The sequence below is a fragment of the Cydia fagiglandana genome, chromosome 9 (genome assembly GCF_963556715.1).
Source record: "Cydia fagiglandana chromosome 9, ilCydFagi1.1, whole genome shotgun sequence".
Lineage (NCBI taxonomy): Eukaryota > Metazoa > Arthropoda > Insecta > Lepidoptera > Tortricidae > Cydia > Cydia fagiglandana.
In genome coordinates, this window is record NC_085940.1 from 18735615 (window position 1) to 18755350 (window position 19736).

At 39.3% G+C, this 19736-nt stretch overlaps 1 protein-coding gene across 1 annotated transcript in view; it reads left to right on the top strand.

Moving 5' to 3' along the window:
• LOC134667572 (WD repeat domain phosphoinositide-interacting protein 2) overlaps positions 1-19736 on the top strand; it is a 43119-nt gene that overhangs the window by 9681 nt on the left and 13702 nt on the right. The window contains exons 3-5 of the mRNA XM_063525006.1: positions 14839-14929; positions 16353-16843; positions 19072-19230. Coding sequence (XP_063381076.1) covers positions 14839-14929; positions 16353-16843; positions 19072-19230 — 741 coding nt within the window. The remainder of the gene's footprint in view (positions 1-14838; positions 14930-16352; positions 16844-19071; positions 19231-19736) is intronic.

Consider the following 19736-nt stretch of genomic DNA (forward strand, 5'->3'; position numbering starts at 1 on the left):
AATTGTTGCAGATTTCTCCTGGTCTAACTCTAGTTGGCAATGGGGCTCAAACGTAAGAAATATGCAAACCGGTGTGAATCGAAAAGGTCAACTATGAAATGAAATCATCCATAGATTTAATGCTCAGTAAAAGGGGTTTAGCACACAAACCACTGCTTCCAGTAATATTTCTTTTATTACAGCGACATACAGGATTATTTATAAGATTACAAAAGAACAAATCCAACATAACCTCGGGCCATGAAGCGCCGCCAAAATCTGACAGTTCTCCCTCAACAAACATGACCATAGATACAATAACCAAAAAGTATAAAGTCAGGTGCATACTACATGTGATTATTATCAGTATAAAGTAACATACAGGATATCAACTATTGTGATGCTTACAACTCGGCCGTCCTTTTATTTATAGTGAGTCCTCTCACTAAAAACAATTGTACATTAATAACAACAGCAATATATCATAACAATTTTATCGATATCAAACAAACATTCTTAAGAACAGTTTTTGTAAACTTCTGACTATAGACTTTTATTAGTCAACCAATGACTAGTTGCATATATTAACCTTATTGAGAAATCAGTCTTCACACTTCACAATCTTCACATGCTATAACCTGAGATCATATAAACACTAAACAGTAATTTAATACAACCAGCACCTGGTAGCATTAATAGCCTTCTTTCAATAAACTTTCAATACATATGAACTAACTTACAGTTTTGGTCTGGTCTAGACATCTGCCAAAGTATAAGCCAACATTAACATTCACAATCTGCCCTCAAGGCCTGCTCTAAACAGTATGGCAAAGTATAAAACGTCATAAACAATGACAGTCTACCCTTATAAGGCCTGCTCTAAATAGTTTAGCAAAACATAATTCATCATAAACAATCACAGTATTAAGACCATTTAGGCCTGCTCTAAATAGTTTGGCAAAACATAATTCATCATAAACAATCACAGTATTAAGACCTGCTTTAAATTATTTGCAAAACATAATTCATCAAAACAATCAGTCTGCCATTTAGGCCTGCTCTAAATAGTTTGGCAAAGTATAATTTATCATAAACAATCACAGTCTGCCATTTAGGCTTACTCTATAGTTTGACAAAGTACTTATAATTCATCATAAACATTCACAGTCTGCCCTTTAGGCCTGCTCTAGATATCATTCCAAAGTATAAATTGTTATGGCCTGCTCTAGACTTGAGTTGTCTAGACAGTCTGCCATCACGGCCTGCTCTAGAAGACAGTCTGCTATCAAAGCCTGTTCTAGACAGTCTGCACATTCATACCTAATTAATTATTTGAATTAATTTGTTTTGGCCTGCTCTAGAAGACAGGCTGTTATCAAAGCTTGCTCTAGACAGTCTGCACATTCATACCTAATTAATTATTTGAATTAATTTGTTTTGGCCTGCTCTAGAAGACAGGCTGTTATCAAAGCTTGCTCTAGACAGTCTGCACATTCATACCTAATTAATTATTTGAATTAATTTGTTTTGGCCTGCTCTAGAAGACAGGCTGTTATCAAAGCTTGCTCTAGACAGTCTGCACATTCATACCTAATTAATTATTTTAATTAATTTGTTATGGCCTGCTCTAGAAGACAGGCTACTATCAAAGCCTGTTCTAGACAGTCTGCCTAAGTATAAGTCATCATAAACAATCACGACCTGCCCCAGACAGTCTGCCTTCAAGGCCTGCGCTGGACAGTTTGTTAAAGTACTATGTATATATATTTATTTGGATCAGACAACAAGGCCCATATTACAAGAACCTAACTTTGCCAAAGCCTAAACTAACATAATAAATAGTCATGGCCTGCTCTAGACAGTCTGCCATTACGGCCTGCACTAGACAGTCTGCCAAAACTCAACGGTTATATTCTAGATTCATAATATTAATATAATAGCAATCTTGTCAGCTAAGAGTCCAAAACAACACCTGTAGATACTCTCGCTGGTCGCTGGATCAAGGATCAGATGCAGAAGGCAGTAATCTTGGACACGGCACGTATGTATGTCGGTTCCTCGCTCTGTGGCCCTGTCCATCGGCAGCTTGGGCCCTGCCCACTGCTAGCAGCACCGTCTTAACAGTTTAACCTCCTTTACTTCAGTCAGCTCTTGCTGCGAAGCCCTCGCTCATTATCAACTTCATCCATTCAGCCAGGTTACCAGCGTTGTAACATAAAAAAAATAAAAACAAATGTTATAATTATTGGCAGTAGCAACGATCATTTTAGTCTCAGTCCTCGTCAACAATTTAATTATTGTTTATACACATGGAATCAGTCAATCATTACCATCATCAATTAATCTTACTATAAGCGTCATCTATATATCGTCATCAAAGTGGTCAGTCAAGCTTTATCGCCGACATTGTCATCGAAATCATCCAGCTCCGTTTTTATCATCGATATGGCCAGTTATTGACCCTGTCATAGTCATGGAGCAAACATTGTCGCCGACATCGACACTTACTTAACTAGTAGACATGTTCAGTCATATACCTACATCATCATCATTATCGGACCTCTGTTACCTAAGATCTTCCTTAGCGTTATAAATAAAGTATTTGTATTAGACACCTACTCATCGTTACTAAAATTGTAATTAGACGTCAATGTCGTCATGGATATCAATCATTATCTTCATCAAAAATCCTCAACATTAATAAAATAAAATAATAAATATTCATCAATTTATCAACTTTGAGAAGATGACATTTAAATCATGTTTTATTTTGTTGAATTTATATAAACAGATATTTATTCAATAACCTGATGGTCCTGATGTTTCGTAGTAAACTTCGTGCAACATTTCACCATAGTAATATTCAGCCACAGGGATGGTAAAAAACGCAATACTAAACCTCGGGGTCACATGCACCCGGAAAGAAAAGGCTCCAAATAGGTACAAGCGTATACTACACCGAGTACACCGTAGCAAATACTAGCGTCATTACCCCACCTACTAAATTATTGTAACTATTGGAAGTAATTAAATTCCAATATATTTATACACCTTTTTTTTTAATAGTTAGAGCCAATCGGCTATGGCTGTAAAACTGCAACCATAAATGTTGTGTTTATGAATCATGGTTCACATGGTTAATATCACCAACCTATTTCTCTTGTCATCACTGTGTCTTCGTCATAAAATCATAAATGTACCATGTGTTAAACCTAACAATAAACCAAATTTTAAGGATACTTTCAAAGTTTAATGAATTGAAAAGAAATGTAAAATAAAAATTAACTCCAAGTTACTTCTACACAGCCTACTTTATAAGGCTTCTTTAAATTTGAATGTTATATACTTTTAGATTCGTTCATTCAACTTACCCTGGTGTTGAGTCTTTTGTTTAAGTCAGTCACAGACTTTTGCACAAAACCATACTAAAACCCTGCACTAAAACTTGTGACATTATTTGTACCCACTCATCGACCTTACTCTTTAAGTCAATTTTCAATGAGAATTCTTTAAGTCTTGTCTTTTCAAACAGGCACTGCTCTTGCCAACATTTTAATTTTATAAATGGACCCTCTTATAATTGATAATGTATACACAAGTAATCTGCTTTTGTAATTACATTCGACCGACACTATTCCTGACCATTACCCACCTCTTAGCAACCCAAATTCCACAATTTATGACCTCTAGGATCCGTCCATTTGATTAACTTAATTAGGCATCACCAGCTGTTAAGTTTTTATGCAAATGAAACCATAAAGCCACAAATAAATTGTATTTCATAGCAACAATAATTCATAGTTTCATTTGTGGTTTATTACTGGATTGTAATCATATTCATTTTTCATCGCAATCCATGGTATTACAGATGTATAACTGTACTATTTCAACTTCGCATACCTAGTCAAATTTTAAAAATATAACTGAATACTATGCAATATTATTAGACAATAAATATTGTGTCAACACCGAAAAGTAATCTGTTCTTGTTTAGCCAATCCCGTGCAACAAACGCTTTCACTAGAGTCATTATACAAGACCTGCATTAAATTTATAAATTTAGAAAAACAAATTTGAACACTGGTGTATACCTATTTTGTGCAATAAGGTTTAAATATAAATACCACTTGTCAACAATTCGAAGGTATGAAGTAGATATTCAAGAATTCCAAATTTAGTGAACTTATTCACTTTCTTTTAAATACCTACAAGGAGATCTTAACCCTTTAATTTTAATATGCAATGTCAGTATCCACAATGCGACCATGCATCATGTTCCCTGGATGATAATAATGATGCTTTGTAATTGTTACTTATATTTTCAAACTTAATTCTTTGGTAAATTGATGTAAAATAATTGTGACACCATTAATAGTACAAGTCTCTTTTACATTTTGAAATATTAATATCATTAATGTAAACTTCCTTGATTTGTATGTGAAGCGTGAGGTAAGCCTGGACAATTTCCAAAAATTCTGCACATCGTGTTTTTCATTTTTAAATTATATAAACCTTGCTCATATACAAAATTCAGGCTTCAGAATGAATTACATAATCTAATGAATTGGATTGTTGAGATGCATGACCTTTAAATAAATGTTATGAAATAGATGTGAAACTACCTGTGTCATTTCAAATTTCGAATTTATACTGTGTGTAATTTCATTCATTCATTATTGTTTGTATGTGCTTCTCTCTAAGTATCCAGATTGATAATTTCCAATATAACAATGATATGAAACTAAATGCATGTACCTAGAATATACCATTCAATATCTTCAATTAACATTTTTTTTTATATACAAAAGTTTATAAATAATTTGTTTGTTGTCAAATCAAAAACTAACTTCAGTCTTTTATCTAAAATAATTTATATGCACATCCACCTATTATAAATTACCACCTATTCTGAATTAGAGACCGGAATATAGAAATAGAGCTATATCTCAATAAGTGTGGTGCTTGGTAAAAGCCTCTTTTAACTCTTTCCACTGATAACCGTCATGGGCCAATCTACAATTCTAGCCCGCTATCAGTTTCTTCCTCTCATCTTCGCTATCCTATCAATTCATCATGGCAATAACCTTTATGATACCAATCCATAACATTTTATTGTTATCTCTTGCCATATATAGGCATTATATACTCATACATCATTAGAAATAAATACCTTTTAGTGTCATTAGACTATCCAAAATAGTAATAATACCTAGTATATATTCACCTAATGTCATTATACAACTCAGTGTTAATAACTAACTTCACTAAGCACCTATATTGTACCTGAATACTGCACAATGTCATCCTTACCCTTTTGACTTCGTTCGTAACCATGTTGGCTCTGTGTCTCACCAATCTCACTGTGATGAAGCTGATGGTTGCTTGCTTGAGTTTTCGTCGAGATCTATTCTCATTGTATTCCAACGTGTCATCTCTCAGACCAAAAACAAACAATGACAAAAAAAACAGGGGTTAGTAACTAGATCAATACATAGCAAACGTCAAGTACTTACATTGCAAATTTAAAACACCTTTTATGGTAAGCAAATGAAACCAATTGTCAATCAAACAAACTCAAACTTTTTTTTTTTTAAAACCAAGCAACATACATTGCTACGCACCTCTGATCATCCTGTCCTAGCCGGTTTCGGCCTCGGCGACTGAGTATTCACTGGCTAGTGAGAACGATGATCGTGACCTCTCAGGTGGCTGACGTAGCCTATTTTTGCAGTGAATGAACATCCACATTCACCGCAGGTCTGCACACTTCCGACAAAATTGTAGTTTATGACCGCAGGTGGTCGGGCCTTTAACTCATCTTGCGTCGAGTTCGACTCGCCTCTGCTCTTCAAAGGCTTGCACTTTTTATTCACTGTAAACCTCTACTTCTGCCGATCTTGTGCCGAAATCTCCCAGTGCGATTCTTCAATATAGCACCTCTATACAGGTGAAAACAATTAACCAATTTCTATGTGGGCATTTGAATTCACAATCCCGCTTTCTGAGTTGAAATCATCCATAGATTTAATGCTCAGTAAAAGGGGTTTAGCACACAAACCACTGCTTCCAGTAATATTTCTTTTATTACAGCGACATACAGGATTATTTATAAGATTACAAAAGAACAAATCCAACATAACCTCGGGCCATGAAGCGCCGCCAAAATCTGACAGTTCTCCCTCAACAAACATGACCATAGATACAATAACCAAAAAGTATAAAGTCAGGTGCATACTACATGTGATTATTATCAGTATAAAGTAACATACAGGATATCAACTATTGTGATGCTTACAGAAAATAGATACAAATTTGAGAGAGAATAGAAGCGAAATACTACATAACAATGTATCAGACAAGGACAAAGTCGCTCTCGTCTTTTAGATTTGGTCTAGGAAAGCACGAGCGACATTCAATGCGACCTAGAGACGAATTTAATTCGAAAACGTCGTATGTAACTATGGGGTTCATACACAGTTAAGACGTTTTTATTACGTTCGAGATACGTTAATTAATGTACAAGTTATGAACCTTATTTCTATGGATTAAGGTTCAAATTTTAACAGCGTTTTTGTCTTTTACGCGTGTAGGTGTAGATTAGACTTGCATTCTTAATAGTTTGTTATTTTAGTAGGATTACGAGTGACAACATCGATCGGTTCGCGAACTGTTTATTTTTATGAAAACGCGTATTTTTAGTTTCTCTTAAAATACTTTGGAGGACATTTCGCTGGTCGATGAAAGTACACTCAGTGATAATGATAAGCCGCATTTAGACGGTTTATGAACTTTCATGCAATAATATGCTAAGGGGCTATTCATAAATTACGTCATTTCAAATTAGGGGGGGGGGGGGTCTGGACATCGGATGATGGTAGCATAGCCTAGGAGGAAACGTGGTCATTCGAAGCATGATTTTTGGATGATTTTAGGGTCAAAAATCGTCAAAAATCGATGACGTAATTTATGGACAGCCCGTGGACAGCAATTGTGCGTAAGTAACTAAGCGCAGTTAAGAAGATGTGATTAGAGTTACGACGTAGCACAGTTGCAATTTTATCGCTTGTCACCATGCCTGTCACGTTCTAACAAGTATGTAAGTGCGAAAGTGACGGGCATAGTGACAGGCGATAAAAATGGAACCATGCTGTGCCTGTGCGACAATTTTATTGTTTGGTATGGCTTCTCTATAATAATAAGTCAATACTCAATGAATCTAAATTGGTTATATCCTGTAGAGTGTGCAAGTTAAAATGTAACATTGTTTTAGTATTAGAGAAATAAACAATGTTAATTTTGTTTATAATAATTAGCTACATACCAACAGCAATAGCAAACAGCACGTGTTACTAACATAGATAAAAACAATTCTGTAGATAAGCGTTTTCCGGTTCGTTAACACCATAAATAATGAAAACATACATATTTATAATCAAAGAGCGTCAACGGTCAGCTCTATGGAAAATGGCGTCGCTGCGCAGATGCGCCAACGCTGTGTCGCGCAGCAGCCATATGGCTCCTCTACACGATGGGCCAACGCCGGCCACTCCAAGGGACGCTTTTGTGCGTTAGAGAGAGCAAGTGATATTGCTATCTCATTCTACCGCATGGCTGCGTCCCTTGAAGTGGCCGGCGTTGGCCCATCGTGTAGAGGAGCCAATAGAGTTGACTAGACGCCGACGTGACTCTGACGCTCGCTCGGGAGACGCTAGGGCATTTTCGCGACAAGAGATCAAATGTGACGTCCCACGGATAAAGGTACCTTATGGCGGTTGGCGCTTACGCTATTATTAACGTCGCTTCAATATTATTGCGGCGCTATGCGACGTAAGCGTCAGCCGCCATAAGGTACCTTTTGTCGTGGAACGTCACAAATCGACTTTTTTCTAAAATAGGTAAATTTAATGTTTTTTCTACTCATAATCACGAGCTCTTTCCATCCTATCAGAAGAAAAAAAGCGTCCCAAATTTTGTTTTTCCAATCTGTATCTGTAACCATTTTTCAAACACTTCGTACGGCGGTTACAAAATATGGGAGTAGGTAAGTAAAATTACATTAGGGGTCATCCATTAATTACGTCACACGAATTTCTAGGTTTTTTGACCCCTCCCCCCCTCCTTGTCACACTTGGTCACATTTGGCAAACCCCCTCCCCCCTAGTGTGACGTCACATTTTGTCTACGAAATCGCCAAATCGAATTAAGTAAGTACCTCAGTATTATTAATATTTTATCAAAATATTATTATTATTAGTAATTTTATAACCCAAAACTGCTTAGGATAGAAAATTAAACGAATAAGAACGATTATCGTTTTAAAAACTTGTTATTTAAATGTACAGCGAATAAAATAATTTAAATAAATTTTCGGTTACTGATGAAGTTAAAGTGACGTCACAAAGTTTGTGTCTCCCCCCTCCCCCATGTCACAATATGTCACATTTTGTTGACCCCCTCCCTCCCCCTAAACGTGTGATGTAATTAATGGATGACCCCTATGGGGCATCTTTTTCCTCCTAGATCTAAAGAGCTCGTTATTCTGAGTAGCAAAAATATTAAATTTACCTACCTTAGAAAAAAAAGTTGATTGAATCTCTTCTCGCGAAAATGCCCGCTAGTGTGGAGTGGCCCTTACATTAGGTAACATCATATAAGATAAGTGATAATGCATAACATTGCCGCGACCCAAATACCTGGGCAAATATACTACAGAGGACGTATTTATTTACAGAGATGAGGGTCTGCAAGGTCCTTTAGATTACAATTTGCAGTATGCTTCATTTTAATTTAAAATAAATATTTAAATGGGTCTCCCATATAACAAACGTGTTTCTTTTTGCGTAATGGTACGGAACCCTTTGTGTGCGAGTCCGACTCTCACTTGGCCGGTTTTTTATTATTTAACGAAAAATGGATGAAGATGGTATTCGACCTGTCCAATTTCTTAGTCACATGTGTATTTCTCACATTGATAGTGTGAAACGCAATGCACATTGGAGCACGATTCGAACTTCCGAAAGGTCACAAGTTCGAATCTGCGCGGTGAATTTTTCCATTTTCCACAAAATATAACTCCACGCTTTAAACTGTTCAAACAATACGGAAATTCGCAAATCCGTAATTGTTATTCCAATACCATAATAAAAACATGCATGTTTATGACCTTGACTGCGATATCACAGTTTATTTGTTCCCCTTGAAATGCGTAACGATCAAAATATTGCGTATATGTATGTAGGTATACCACACCTACCATTTTAGTACCAAAACTTCCGTGAGATGAGACCTTGGAGGATATACCCAAATGGAGACGCCTTGTCTGTAATTTTCTGTACAAAGTTTCGACAGAGGGGCCTGTTAATGGCTACTCCGTTTGGTTATATCCTCCAAGCGTGAGACAGACATATTGAATATATTATAATAGGTCACTCACGTATCTACTTGTGCCGGTCCGCCAACGCAAGCTCCTGGTGATGCTACTCGATATAAAGTAGAACATGTCGAGAAATTTATGACTTCAAAATCTTAAAATACCTGAATGACCTGTTAAAACAGGTCACTCAGGTTAACACTTTCGGTGCCGGGCGCCCCGTTTCCAGTACAATATTAACATACATATGTGTTCTTGGCAGTGAATGTGTTAATCTATTTAAAACATCTACCATTACATTATCAACGCCGTGAACTGACGTAGCTCTTATTACAATTACTTAAAGTCTACCAATGGTCTGTTGAGAATGTTGTCATACTTGAGAGTTGGTAACGTGATGATGTCATACATGACTATTTGCAAAAAACGCCTTCTACTCGAGAGCGGCCAAGGTGCTCGCAAATATCTAAAACACATCTGAACACACCTCTATTTTCAAGGCGTTGCGTGTTCAGATATTTTAGAGCTTTACGGCTGCTCCTATATAGGGTGATTCAGGAGACGTGAGCAGGACTAACACTGCGCATTTTGTAAATTATAAGCAACTGTTTCGTATCAGTATTAGTGAGATTAACGTTAATTTTCTACTCGTGTTGAAAAAATAATCATAAATTTATTTTCTTCGTAATCAAAATGCTGTCATTACGGTTAAAGAGGTTTTATGTTTATTAATTAGGTCTTGTAGGGTAACCATGATTGTAGAGAGTTAAATTTGCCCTCAAAAAAGTTAAAAAATAGGAAAAAGTGTCGTTGTTTCACCTAAATACGACGGTGATCGATCAATTATCAGTAACTGAGTGTGCAGGATTAGTCCTGCTCACGTCTCATGAATCACCCTGTATATGTAATGGCGACTGTACTATGGGCAATAAAAGATATAGTCTAGCTAAATTGACCTTACAAATAAAAATTGTAACTTCAAGAAAGCCTGCTTAGTTTTTGCTGGTTCTAGATTTATTTAGATTATTTTAAAATGTCATCATGCAAGTTTTGTAAATGTTGTTATCATGCCTACAAAATGTTCTCACAATTACAAGATCTTACGATTCTAAGAAAATAAGTGTCCCACTCGAACATTTCTTTACATTTCTATATTCCTTCTGTTAACTTTATCTATTTATACATAAACCTATTTTTAAAAAAAAAGGTATCGATTGGTATCGATTTTTTCCTGCTAGGATTTGAATCATTTTTTGTTATTTGTATAAGGAAAGGACAATATTATGACTTCAATACAAATATTTGCTTGTATGCGGGAAATTTAGACTAAAATGGACCTTAGTGCTAAGGTAAAAAGGTTAGAACAACACTGTCGTATCACAGTGGAAATGTTTGGATTCATCAGCTGTTCGTCTGTTGTTGCGAGCTCTGAGTCACTGCTATTGGTCGCGCGTTCTGCGACTTCTGCGTAGGCGCCGCGTCACGCTCAACTACGCATATATGTATAAACATAATGAGTAATGACTTAGCACAGGAGAAAATATACTTTCTTGAAACGAGAAAAAACATTGGAAAATTCAAATTGAAATGGTTTTTTTCCGATTTTTAGGGTTCCGTACCCAAAGGGTAAAACGGGACCCTATTACTAAGACTTCGCTGTCCGTCCGTCCGTCCGTCTGTCCGTCCGTCCGTCCGTCTGTCACCAGGCTGTATCTCACGAATCGTGATACCTAGACAGTTGAAATTTTCACAGATGATGTATTTCTGTTGCCGCTATAACAACAATTTAGTATTTGTTGTTATAGCAGAATAAAATAAAGATTTAAGTGGGGCTCCGATACAACAAACGTGATTTTTGACCAAATTTAAGCAACGTCGGGCGGGGTCAGTACTTGGATGGGTGACCGTTTTATTTGCCGTTTTTTGCATTATGGTACGGAACCCTTCGTGCGCGAGTCCGACTCGCACTTGCCCGGTTTTTATACATGTTTTTGAAGAGGATGATAGAGGAAGAAGAGGAGATAGCTAATCGCTAAATACCCAAAAATTATCCCCAATAACGCACGTTTTCTAATCGTAGACTTTAACAAAAGAAAAATTAGTATTGTTATGTACAGTGGAAACTGGATAAGTGGAACCTGGGTTAGTGGAAAACCTCTTTAAGTGGACCGAAGTTCTCGGTTCCAGTCCCTAGGCAACGAATTACCTCTATAAGTGGCATTTTGGGACCTCTATAAGCGGAATCCATTTTTTCGAAAATTTCTTATTTTTACCTCTGTAACTGGAAGCAGCCGTCTTCGAAACCTCTATGAGTGGAATAGCTCGGCGTTATAAAATTTGTCTTTTTAATAAACCATCACAAGGAGGGTAGTTTGTTTCGTTAACATTATGGTTCGTGTTTTAACTACGTATTTTGTATGAGTATATACTGGTTGCTCTTGCATAAATAAATATTAGGAGTGATTTTGTTTAATTGATTTTATTTTTGAAATTATTAAAATTGTATACGAGTACTACTTAACTGTGCATTATTTACAGTATTGCTTTTTTGAAGTCAGAATTACATACCTATTTTTTGTTAAATACATACATATTTAATAAAAGATGATTATTTAAGTCTTGGTCTTTTATTTGACCATACTATACGTGACCTCTATAAGCGACATTACTAGCATTCAGAACCTCTGTTAGCGAGAGCCTCTGTAAGTGAGAAACGTTTTATTTGAACCTGGTTAAGTGGAAAACTGGATAAATGGAAAACCTGGATAAGCGGAACTAAACAGCCGGTCCCTTGCGATTCCACTTATCCAGTTTCCACTGTATCTAAAACGATAATTGTTGATAAATACGGCCAAGGAAAGCAAAAGTTCGTGCCCTTTCTTCACTCTCTGTTCTGTCACATTCAGGACAACTTTGCAGGTTCAACTTGGCATTGTCCTGAAAAGTCCGTTGTACAGGCGTAAGAAATATTACTATATCATCATCCAAGTAACTTCTGCAAATATAAAAAAGTATATAATAATATAATATGTATATGACTTCATCTTTGCTACATAAATTATGTAACATAATACATAACGTCACTCTGACGTCACAGCCCCACCGCCAATGCGGATATGCAGATGACAAACCCCAATTGATTTTAAACTCTATTTCAATAGTTTTTAGTCGCTTTTAGCGTAACAGATACTACCGTCTACATTGCTAAATACCTCTCTTCTTTTACCATTCGACTTTTAACTTAATCTTAAGGTAATAAAGTCGTATTTCGCTTGGAATGGAAAGTGTGACGCTCTTATATTATGTGCACGCGCAATAATCGCTGATAACGCTTCAGCCGCGCCCGCGCTACATTTGCCTTGTTTGCAAACATACCCCCTCCCCCCTTCCATTCCCCCCTCGTTCGCCACACGACACGTGTATTAATAATCACTACTGTTATGCATTTATCCAAGAAATCAACCACGGTTTTTGTGATGTCAATTCAATATGCGGTCGTAAATAATACTAACGTCAATTACAAAATGCATAACATTCTTTTGCATTTGTATTTTTAATCAAATTTCCGATACATATGCGTGTTGGCGAGATCAAAGCCACACGACTCTGCTGGCTTGGTCACCTGGATAGGATGGGGGAGGATCGTGCTGATGTGAGAAGAGCGTATGTGGGGCGGAAACGTCCGCCTGGGCGTCCCAGATACCGCCCTCGGAATACCCAACTGGCGTGAAGTGGCGCAGAATAGAATAGTGGCGCTCTCTTGTATCAGCGGCCAAGATCCTTTTTGGTTCACTGAGCCAGTGATATATGTATGTGCGGTGCGGTTTCGAAATTTCCTTCGGCGGACGTTCCGGCTCTTGAACTTCCTGCCGAGGTTATCTTGAGGGACTACAGTATAGGGTTCTTTAAAAATCTCCAAAGGTTCTATTACGACACATTGTTACACTTGTGGAGTTGCAAGCGTCTATCTATATCCTTTCAAGTGGCATACGTCATTTATGAGTTGTTGGAATTTCGATTATCAAATTTCAAATTTAAATGTCCGGGAGCCGGTTCCTGCCACTTCAAGGGCTATGCTACTGCATAGCTACTGTAACTTAATATCAAGTGGGCAGTGTGCTTGTTTGCCGTCGGTGGTATAAAAAAATAAAGTTAGAGAAAGTTGCATTAACAATAAAGTCAACGAATTTCCTGTAGAACAAAGAAAAATATCTAAGAGCATTGACCAAGAATGAGTCACATTTGTGAAAAGAATGGACAGTATAATATTGATAAAATAATAATGTCCTGTTCTTTCTTTCTTTCTTTCCTTTGATTGTATAAATATATGGATAATGTTTTAGAGGTACATAACCTTTAAAATACGATATGCTTGTTATATGATATCTCTGTGTCATTGCTCTTTAGGTTTTTAATTTCTGACACAGCTCAGAACTTTAACGTTACTTCGAGACGCTGAATTACACACAATACTTGTGTTAAATGCATTGTTCTAAATATATTAGTATGTTTAACAAAAGCATTTTTTTTATTTGTATAGGTTTACTCCGAATTTGCATCAAAGTGCCTAATAATAATCACTTTAAAAATTAGCTATATTCAAATTTAGAACTATTGTTATTCCACAAAAATATAGTTTGAATGTACGAGTATTTGATATGAAATGATCACTAAGAGTAATGTAGTTTGGGTCTCCACCTTTTTATCATTGCGTCATTTAAATAAAACAAATATTTTTAAGTACCATTTTACTCTTACTAAAAGGGTATTTGACTACTAGTCAAATCAGTTTCTTTTTTCGAACTGTTAAAACGATTGAAACTCTAGCATGTGACGTCACGATTAAACGTCACTCTTTGTAGTTTTATAGGAGTTTTAAAATATAAATTGTGTCTAAAAATGACTGCTGTCTACGTTTCTATATAAATTTTCTGGTGCTTTATATCTTGCTTGGTGTAAAATAATTTATTTTTCACCTCAGCAGCTCGAACAAGGGTACTTTGCTTCTTAAAAACAGTGAGCAAAATGCGATTTTGCTCACTGATTCATTTTGTCTCACTCAGTGAGCAAAGTCGCATTTTGCTCACTGAGTGAGACAAAATAAGTGAGCAAAATCGCAATTTGCTCACTGAGTGAGACTAAATGTCATTCAAGTGACCTTTATAGTCAAATGTCATTTCAACATGCGGGGTCTAATACAAGTTCGATATACTTGGGTTCTATTATCTCTGTCCCTCTAGGTATGTTCTCACTGCTTAGGGTGAAAAATTTTGTGTACTACACGAGATCAAAGTTATTTACACCTCGTGCGCGTTTGAATCCCTTACTACGCTCAAGATTCTAAATTATAGAATCTTTCGCTTGCACGGGACTCAAAATAAGCACTCGAAGAAATATCGAACTTTGATCTCTTGTTGTACAAATAACTATTAAGTACAGTCATATACCCTAATATGAGTAAAGTAACAGTATGATTTGTTTGTTTGCAGGAAGCTGATAGTGTGCCACTACAAGAAGGGCACGGAAATATGCAACTACAGCTATAGCAACACCATTCTTGCCGTCAAGCTCAACCGCTCGGTATGTCTCCTTCGCCATTCTTTATAATTTAAGAGCATGGCTCTTGTCGGTGGAGTATGGGCCAGTTTTCGCGGTCCTCGGCCAGGTTCTTTAGGTCCCTGTAAGCCACGACATTTGTTTTTCCTTTTAGTTGTTGTGTTTAACTTGCTCGTGGTTTTCCTCTACCTCTCCTAGCTTCGATCTTGCCTTATAATATAGTTTTAAAGAAAGCGTCGTATCTTATTAAGTGACCTATCATTTTGACCTATCATATGTCTCCTTCACAATTCTTTATTTCGTCTTGCGGGCGCAGCATGGTTCCATTTTTATCGCCTGTCACTATGCCCGTCACTTCGCACTTACTTGTTAGAACGTGACAGGCATGGTGACAAGCGATAAAAATTCGACCGTGCCCGCCGTTGGTCTCGCTACTGACACAGCTAATACTAAAAGGCAAAAGGTCCACCGATGTACAGTCAGCAGCAGAAGTTGCTAAGCGGGCCAGCTGTTCAAAAAGATATTACCGCGACTTTATTATTAAAAGAATATGAGCGTGTCAATAGTAATTTTAAACACCTCGCCCACTTAGCAACTTCTGCTGCTGACTGTACAGTTAACAGGGCTATAACCGCAAAAATAGAAGTTCGCAAATTGCGGGCATTTTTCTCTGTCACTCTAATTACGCCTTCATTAGAGTAAAAGAGAAAGATCCCCGCAATTTGCGAATTTCGGTTTTCGTGGTAGCCCCTGTGGGCTATGGTACTATGCTATGTTAATTAAGCAGACAGAGTTATTGGTATCGCGGGAGTGTTGTAGACGGCCTTAAATTCACTAACGGGCATCAAGTTACATGTCCGATGCGACGGTATAAAAATATGTAAATTATATAAAATGACTAGACGGCGTAAAGGCGTAATGTTACGTCAAGGATGATACAACCACATCCGAGCAAATATAACTTGACTGATATTATACAGTGATAGTTACAAGTTTGTGTTGTATAATTTACAAAGAGAGATGAATTATCAGTATCAAAGATTTATGTATTTGTTTTATCATGATTTATGTCTCAATAATCAAGTGAAAATATAAATAAATAGCAAAGATATCAGCTTCCAGATGTATGTTTTTATCGTATTTCTTGATATTATAATGTTGATGCTTGACCCACGTAATTAAACGTGTATATGTCACTGTTCCGCTTGAACTTTTAAAAACCTTTTATTTGTAAGGCATAGGCAATGCAAAAATACTTCTGCCGCACACTGGTGAAATCCCGCCTTTTAGGCTCCATATTTAAAAAAATCGATTATAAAGCTATGACTGTGGTAGACTCCCTAACAAGCAAAAAATTGTTTGCGTATTCCGTTACTTCATTGAAGAAATGAAATCCTTAACACTTCTGCCGTCTTTTGTCTAACCATATGAACCCAACGTTCCGCAGCGGCTGGTGGTATGCCTTGAAGAGTCGCTGCACATCCACAACATCCGCGACATGAAGATCCTCCACACGATCCGGGATACCCCGCCCAACCCGCGCGGGCTGTGCGCGCTGGCCCCGGCCGCGGACCGCTGCTACCTCGCCTACCCGGGCTCAAGCGCCGTAGGCGAAGTACAGATCTTCGACGCGGTGCACTTAAACGCCAAATGCGTGCTTAGCGCGCATGATTCCGGACTAGCTGCCTTAGCTTGGAGCTCATGTGGGCGGCGGCTAGCGACCGCGTCAGAACGCGGAACAGTTATAAGAGTATTCGCAGTGCCTGAGCGAGTACGCCTGTTTGAGTTCAGGCGTGGAGTGAAGAGATGCGTGTCGATCTCGTGCCTGGCGTTCAGCGCGTGCGGGACGTTCCTGGCGGCGTCGTCCAACACGGAGACGGTGCACGTGTTCCGCCTGGCGGAGCCGCCGACGCCGCCCACGCCGCAGCCCGGCGCGGAGCCCCCAGGTAACTAGCGTGCCGAGTGTAGCGAGCTGTGTGAGAAGCGGAGCCTTTAGGCATTAATTTTTCTATTAAGGCCTCATTCGAAACAAATTTGACAAATTCAGAGTGATTTTTCTTGCATATTTTCTAGCTTACTTTATATATACACTACGACATTATAATTATCAGAATCACAAAATTATTATACCAAAAAATTTTTTTTTTATCAATTCTAAGATGATCAAAAAAATCAAATAAACGCCGCCGTCTTTTTAATTAGGCGCCAAATTGCTGTCAAAAACTACTACTATTCACTAAACTATTCGGTGCAATGCACCTTAACACGTTTTAAGCCTCGTGCGGCGCGTGCGTCTAGTCAGCAAAAGATGCATTACCTCAATAATTTACAGTAAAATTACTTTTAGTGTACTTTTCGGGACCATCGCGACCGGGTGCATTCGAAACATTAACATTCACTATTTTTACTAACATTATAACATTCTAGACTTAACATTATTTAACATTTTAAACTCTAACATTGAACATTGTAATACAATAAACCCCTTTTGCTACTACTCTCCGGACGTTTTAACATCACCGCCAACCCGCAACCCGCACAATAAGTATGGAAGAAACTTGCACATAACTAATTTCCAACATAACCTGTTACCTAATATTATACCAATACTGAAAGGTAATTTCATTGCAATATCCATGAAACAATGAGGATCTAGACATATCTTCAAATATCTGGCGTATCAGGAATTTCGTCGATGTGGTGTCAGTTACCGGGCATTGGTTACTTTTCGACAGAGAAATCGACACCAACATCACTAAAAGAAACGGTTCGCAGCTTTAGTTTAATAATGCGGATTTCCAATATTACTTTGATAATATTTGGAGATGATCCACGATGTTTATGAGGCAATCAGCATGCTTAAGCCAGTACCCTCGAAATCGGACCAAAAAACTTGATTCAACAAAGTCCCACAGTATTGACCTATTGAACGGTATGGAGTGGAGTGTCCAAGGAATTAGTTCGTTAAAACAACAAAAACTATATGCAATATAATATTTCAAAATAAACATTGTTCTTGATAGGACTCAAACTAAGAAACTGTCAAAAAACACTGTCGGATGTATGATGGAGGGCATACAACAAAACTAACGACAGGAGCGGGAAGAAATGGAAAATGATGAATTTACTTATAAATAACAATTTTTAAACAAATTTTCAATAAATTATGGAAAAACAAATCTTGATTCAGCTAGCTTCAGTACCATTAATAGGGTTTTCAATTTGGCAGATTGAATTCGAATCAGGCCTTAAATAAGATAATATTTGTTATTTTTATTTGCTTTCCTAGCAGTTTTAAAGAAACGTATCGATGACGATCAGCCCAACTATGGCTTCATTTTATGTTACCTTATTAGTTAATATTATGATCTTGTTCTCTGCCAAATTTTATCTGAGATTGTAACTAAAGTTCGCCTATCACCGGAAAAAAGTGGTTTAGCTTGGCCACCTATTGAAAAAAAATCTACCTATTGATTCTAAATTTAGTCTCGATTGATAGTCTCAAATGGTCGCGGCTTGTCCTTTTTTTTGCGATGATAATAAGTATGGGATAAAATGACTTTGAGCCGGTAAAAATGTTCAATATTTTATGAGGAACTGCGAGTCAATAGTCATATATTATATTATATATTTTTGTCATAATATATGACGTCCCACAGGTAGAGGTACCTTACTGTCGGCGCTACTGCTATTATTATCGACGTTCCAATACTAACACGGTGCTACGCGACGTAAGCACCTAACACCTTAAAGGTTCCGTCACCCCGACGCGTTTTCCGGGCAGGGCGTGAGCGTTTTATATGTAAAAGCGGCGCGCCTCGCTCACGCCTTGCCTGGAAAACGCGCCTGTGCGACGAAGCCTTAAGACGCCGACACTTTTACCCGTAGAACAGTGACATACGTCCGACTCCGTATGACGTTATAATGTGGTGTTTCCAGTGGGCGGGGCGGCGGTGGGCACGGCGGGGGGTGCGGGCGAGGCGGAGGGCGGCGGCTGGCTGGGCTGGCTGTCGTCGGCCGTGGCGGCCGGGGCCGGCCTGCTGCCGGCGCAGGTGGCCGACGTGCTGGCGCAGGGCCGCGCCTTCGCCGCCGCACGCCTGCCCATCCAGCCCAGCCGCGCCATGGTCGCCATCACCAAGTGAGTACCGCTGCTGCTGCTGCTGCAGGGGGGAGGGCGGCGGCTGGCTGGGCTGGCTGTCGTCGGCCGTGGCGGCCGGGGCCGGCCTGCTGCCGGCGCAGGTGGCCGACGTGCTGGCGCAGGGCCGCGCCTTCGCCGCCGCACGCCTGCCCATCCAGCCCAGCCGCGCCATGGTCGCCATCACCAAGTGAGTACCGCTGCTGCTGCTGCTGCAGGGGGGAGGGCGGCGGCTGGCTGGGCTGGCTGTCGTCGGCCGTGGCGGCCGGGGCCGGCCTGCTGCCGGCGCAGGTGGCCGACGTGCTGGCGCAGGGCCGCGCCTTCGCCGCCGCACGCCTGCCCATCCAGCCCAGCCGCGCCATGGTCGCCATCACCAAGTGAGTACCGCTGCTGCTGCTGCTGCAGGGGGGAGGGCGGCGGCTGGCTGGGCTGGCTGTCGTCGGCCGTGGCGGCCGGGGCCGGCCTGCTGCCGGCGCAGGTGGCCGACGTGCTGGCGCAGGGCCGCGCCTTCGCCGCCGCACGCCTGCCCATCCAGCCCAGCCGCGCCATGGTCGCCATCACCAAGTGAGTACCGCTGCTGCTGCTGCTGCAGGGGGGAGGGCGGCGGCTGGCTGGGCTGGCTGTCGTCGGCCGTGGCGGCCGGGGCCGGCCTGCTGCCGGCGCAGGTGGCCGACGTGCTGGCGCAGGGCCGCGCCT